We start from the raw sequence: 6,000 nt of genomic DNA on the forward strand, positions 1-6,000 counted from the left end.
CCTATGATTTGAGATAAAAATGAAATCACGCTGAAACCATGCAGGAACTCATAGTGCACCACTAACCCCAGTGGAATAGCCTACACTCACAAACACAGCATGGCTCTCATTGTGGAAGAGGCAAACTGAAGATGGAGGCTTCTCTTTAAATCTCTCCACGCCAGAGAGATGGATGAGCACGCAGAGATTAACCTTTCAGGGTTGTTAAATATGAAGTTCAAATGGAAAAGTGAATCTGGGTTGATCTGTGCACAGAGATATGATAAGTGCTTCTGGATTATGATTCATTCCTGAGACATAACAACTATTATGTTTATTTATATAAAAACAGCGTTATCTGAAAGCGTTAAATGACTCATCAGGGTTTAGATATGTGGCTAATAATTGTATGAATGTTTCCTGTCATTTCACACAGGAGGATGTGAAGTAGATAGAAGTAGATAGTGGCAAAAAGAAAAGAAAAGACTCGCGTAAAGTACAAGTACCTCAAGTTTGTACTACAATACTTGGGTACATGTACACCACTGCTTACCGGTAACAAACAGGCTCAGTAGTGAAGGACACAGCTGATGGATTCAGTGTTTTAGTGTTTTTCGCCGAGACTATTTAGCAGAGTCTGGAGCGTAGCGCCGCCCAAGACTGACAGAACTGTGATTGGTTTAAAGAAATGCCAATAAACCAGAGCACGTTTTTTCTCCCATCCAGGAATGCTGTGTGGACTAGGCAGACCTTCCTCCGCAGCGCTGTAGAAGAAGGTCTGGCCATGGGAGACTAGGGGAAATGCAACGCAACCAAGCCACGGCCAAGCAGACCAATCACACCCACTGAGTCTGGATTAACACAGAAGCATAAATTGGCCTTGACACTGGCGGTAGTAGCAGCAGTAGTTTGAGCAGTAGCAGCAGTGTTAGTGCAGCTGTGGGTCACATGACTGCGACTGGGAGCTCCAGCGCAAACACATCTCCACAGCTCCATCCTGACGGAGCCGTCCATGTGAAGTCATTGTGGGATGCATCGTGATGACAGACCCCCGCTCTACTTTTCCATGCTGATGGAGCCGAGAGCTGAAAGAGATCAGAGCGCTCTGTGGAACCATTCATCTGAACACTGAGCCCTGAGTGTGGGCTGCCCAGCACTGCAGATGGGAGGCCTCAAAGGGAGGCACAGCTGCAGCGCACACACACACACACACACACACAATGTGATGTGCAGTGTTATCAGCTACAGGGACATACGTGGAAACTGGTGTGTCTGAAGCAGATTTTAGGATTCATTTTGATTTTGGTCACAAGCATCTCTCCTCCATTGGTTGAATGACTTTAAACTGTAGGAATTAACCGGTACATGTTTCATACAGTGATTGTTGCATGACCCTCGTGTCAGGGCTCAGCTCAGTAATGTTTCATCATGTGTCATGGATTAAATGTTCATTCTAGAAAATGTGTAAAAGTAATGACAGCTGGTTTTGTCTTCAAACTGCTTCTTTTGGGTGACATTAGAACTAGACTGATAAATCAGCCAGGCAGGTATATCGGCTGATATTACCTTATTGTATACTGTGTATATGCTAGCCAAAACGTAACAAGGGATTGCAGTACAGTGATGCCAAACAGTGTCACCATTACATGGTCTGTCCAACAGATGTTCAAGAGCACGTGATTGACACTTTGATTGGTACACTGTAAATGTAGATGTATCTACACATATGACTGTGTAAGTCCCTCACCTGTCACCACATACTTCAAATACTCTGATGACACTGATACTTGCACTCCTCAATGACAATAACTATATCTCAGCTAGGGCTGGGAAATATATCGATATTAAGTGGACATTGATATAGGGGTGGCAGTAGCTCATTCCGTAGGGAGTTGGGTTGGGAACCGGAGGGTTGCTGGTTCAAGTCCCCATACGGAGCAAAGTATGGTGGTGGACTGGTAGCTGGAGAGGTGTCAGTTCACCTCCTGGGCACTGCCAATGTGCTCATGAGCAAGGAACCCCCAACTGCTCGGGGCGCCTTTGCATGGGCAGCTCCCTCACTCCATTAGTGCATGTATAGGTACTGAGCGTGTGTGTGTGTAATTCAGGCCTGTGTGTAATAACAACATAATTAATTTCCCCTTGTGGGATTAATAAAGTGTACATTTTATGAGGCTACCAATAGTCAACCTTACAATATTGCCGCAATATGAACGTCAACATGGACGTATTTGGTCAAAAACATCGTGATATCAGATTTTTTTCCATATCGCTTTTTTCCATATCGCTGGTAATTCCATATCGCTCAGCTCTAATCTTAGCCTCCCACATCACACAATGGTGCACGAACATAGAAATAAAACTAATCACTATTTATCAATGCCCCTAGAGAAATGGTAGAACGCTTCAAATACCTTGGACTCACCCTGGACAATAAGACTGACATCACTGACATGACCATACACGCTGCCAACAGAGACTCTCTGCCATCCGCAAACTGTCACCTTACTACTCCAACCCATTCTCCTCTGCTGTTCAACATATTAACTTCTACCGACACAAACAAACTCACTTGCATCACCCCATACTGCATCAAAAAGAATTGGCCTTCCCACTCCCAACTAGAGCTTTTTTTATTGTACTATTAATTGTCTCAGAAATAATTGTGATTAACCATATAATTGTCTATTTCAGTCCAATTTAAAAATTTACATTTATGTATTACTTTCTTGAACAAATTAAAGTTTTGAATGAATTCCAGGATACATCTTTTGTTCACATATCACTGTCATGTGACCCAGATAATGTAATAACACAAATACACAGCCTATTAAGTAAACACGTCTCTTCATTGTCATAAACCATCCCCCACTTGTCACTATGAACGTGTATAGGGTCAAGTGCCAACAACCAGCATAGCTTTAGCTCAACAGTCTGACCAAAAATCACTTATATAATTACCGTTTGGCATATCTAAACAAAATCAACAATTACCATCCAACAGTCATACCCCTTAAGATCTTAGCTAGTGTTAGCAAATCGTTGCGGTTAAACAAAGAGACCGTGAACACGTAACAAAATGTACAATTAGACAATGATGTAATAATTGTTGCAGGCCTATCCCCAACCTATCAGACCTCAACAGCAAAGCCACCAAACGCAGAGCACGGACACGGGACCCCAGTCCTCCCCTCTCCCCGTCTTCACACTGCTTCCATCAGGATCAGACACAGGACCTTGGCCTGGAGACGCTCCGCTGCAGCAGCAGTTTGGTGTCTTCCGCCATATGATCATTAAATGAAGCTCCCCAGCACTGATTGTTATGTGTGGTATGTATAGGTTGTGTATGCTGTGCAAGGGTGTCAGTGGAACAGACTGGAGGGAACTGTGCACTATAGGGTGTTTGTTTATATTTTTTGATGGTGTTGTTTTGTGAAAATGCAAACCAATAATGTTGGGTATGTTACCTGATACATGGCCAGCGTCCAAATCTAGTTTTACAGTAAGACTGTGATACCCCTTTGTGCCCTAGTTTCGCATTGCCAGACCGTGGAGGGTCTGCCTAGTCCATACAGCATTCCTGGTTTGGTAAAAAAAAACATGCTCTGGTTTATTGGCATTTCTTTAAACCAATCACAATCATCTTGGGCGGCGTTAAGCTCCGGACGGAGCCACGGCACCTCTGCAAAATAGCCTCGGGAAGGAACTTGTTTTGGTGGAACATGTGTACGTTCAAAAGTAGTTTTAGTCGTGCGAGAGAAAACTCAGATTGGACAGATAGTCTAGCTAGCTGTCTGGATTTACCCTGCAGAGATCTGAGGAGCAGTTAACCATAGTCCTCACAAATCCACCGGAGGTTAGAACGGGACATCGGTTGGAATTTTCCGGCAGCACCTGAACAATCACGGAAATTAACGTTGTCGATATACAGTAGACTACTGGTGCCCTAACCATACCTCAATGAATCTATAGGCCATGTTTTATACCAGTATGAAAGAATGGGGGGGTGGGTTAGGGGCCTCCCCCCGAAATGATGATGTCACTATTTGCAGTTGAAGGGTCAGGCAGCTATACTTAAAGTTAAAGATCAGCTCTGAGAACAGGGACTGCGTCTTAATTAACATGCTTCTGCAAAATAGCATGACAACATCCAGTCTGCAGCCCCAGACACAGAGAGCTCTTTGGTTTCTTTGGACCACATTTGCTTCCAGAAAAGCAAGACAACAGCCGGATGCCCTTGTTCGCCCTTTGGTCAAATGAACACTCCCCACAGAGCCGGGGGACTGATGTTGTTGTGATGAATGGTGTTGGTGTCTGAAAATGCCCACTGCTGTTTCTGCCACAACTTTAGCCTCGTTAGCCGTCTGAGGTGTTGGTGTCATTCTTACCTTTCCGCATGATGTCTTCGATGTCTTGGTCGAAGCCCAGCCGATGGCACTTCCTCCACAGCCCCATGTTGGTGGAGTTGTACTGCCTGCTGCACTCATCCGCGGCGCTCATGGCGAACAGCTGCCGCCGGCTGCGGGCCAGCAGCAGCTTCTCCTCCCAGCGGGGCGGGCTGCTCCGGCCGGCCCGCAGCGGCAGGCTGTTGTTGGGGATGTAGATGAAGCCCGGGTCCTTGCGGCGGCTGGAAAAGCTTCGGCACCGCTCCCGGTACCTCCTGGCGTCGGTCTCGTACCAGTGGTCGGAGCACATCGCCACGGCCAGCATGCCCAGGGCGCAAAGAGAGAGACAGAGCCCGGCGTAGAGCAGCAACTTCCCGGCAGCCATGCTCGCTTCTGTCACAGCCGCATCAGCACCTCGACACACGGACAGCTCCTCTGCGGCGTCCCGCGGCTTCAGCTCGCATCACCTCCGGAGAGCAGCGTCGGGACAGTCATCGGGCTGGCGAGGATGTGTAGAGAGAAGACACAGCTAACTTGCCAAATGAAATGTTCCGGTGTTTTTGGGGCTACACGTCTTTACTGTTTGCTCGGCGTTATGCAGCAGACGCTCGGCGGAGACGGAGAGGGCGCTTATCTCATCTCAGCCCCGGATCTTCTGCATCCATCCGTCTGTCAGGGCGACACCAACCTGCACACAACACATCAGCACCGCGGTCAGGGCGTTTAGTCAAGCTTACTAAGCTGTGTCTGACACAAAATGTCCCATCCGGCCACTACTGCACAGCCCACACTACATGGGTGGACAAAAAGGACGGCAGCGACAGCTGTATACACAAAGAGAGAGAGAGAGAGAGAGAGAGAGAGAGAGAGAAAGAGAGAGAGAGAGAGAGAGAGAGAGAGAGAGAGAGAGAGAGAGAGAGAGAGAGAGTGTCGTGCAGCGCATTTAGTCGGAGCCTGTTCACAAACACAATGTCAGCATCATGCCACTCACATGACGGAGGTGCAAGATGCAGACAGATGTAGGCCTACCTGATGTGTGCAAACATCTGGCAGAGTCCAGGCAGACCGCAGTCCGTCAGCAAGGAGGGTAGAGATCAGCCAGTCTGCCCCCCCCAGCAGTTTTATATCATCCTGAAGGCAGGCTTGGCACGGACCAATCAGCAGCAGTCTGTGTGTGTGTGTGTGTGTGTGTGTGTGTGTGTGTGTGTGTGTGTGTGTGTGTGTGTGTGTGTGTGTGTGTGTGTGTGTGTGTGTGTGTGTGTGTTGGGGGGGTAACATCATAAACTACCAGGCTACTTGTGATACTAGGGCCTATTAGGGTTGCACAATAGGAGGAAAATATGCATGATAATGGTATTACTTGCGATACATAAACAGATATTAAAATGTACTCAGTTCTGCAGTTCTGCTGTTATCAGTATTCTGTTAAAATACAACAAATTGATTTTTGAACAAAAACAAAATGAACTTTCTTTTGTTGAACAAAACATTGAATTGACAGAATGACAGTTACATTTTAAAGTGCAGTTTTCTGCTGATATTTTCTTCCAACTAACACAACAAATCTCTGAGTGTCTTTCGCAATGTGTTTATTGCGCCGGTGGATATAGCGATGTCGATAAAAAACGATATATTT

General features: G+C 46.4%; 1 protein-coding gene across 2 annotated transcripts in view; it reads right to left on the bottom strand.

Annotated features, from left to right (window-relative positions):
* The window catches only part of tmem178b (transmembrane protein 178B), a 103,045-nt gene extending 97,527 nt beyond the window's left edge, over nucleotides 1–5,518 (bottom strand). The window contains exons 1-2 of one of the 2 annotated variants that reach the window (XM_039792438.1): nucleotides 5,394–5,518; nucleotides 4,368–5,052 (exon numbers count right to left, since the gene is read on the bottom strand). In XM_039792438.1, coding sequence (XP_039648372.1) covers nucleotides 4,368–4,749 — 382 coding nt within the window. In that variant the 5' untranslated portion in view covers nucleotides 4,750–5,052; nucleotides 5,394–5,518. Of the gene's footprint in view, nucleotides 1–4,367; nucleotides 5,053–5,393 lie in introns of those variants that run through there. The other variant, XM_039792439.1, reaches the window with a different exon arrangement.
* Between the last annotated feature and the right edge of the window lie 482 nt (nucleotides 5,519–6,000).

Source organism: Perca fluviatilis, chromosome 23 (assembly GCF_010015445.1).
Source record: "Perca fluviatilis chromosome 23, GENO_Pfluv_1.0, whole genome shotgun sequence".
Classification (NCBI taxonomy): Eukaryota; Metazoa; Chordata; class Actinopteri; order Perciformes; family Percidae; genus Perca; species Perca fluviatilis.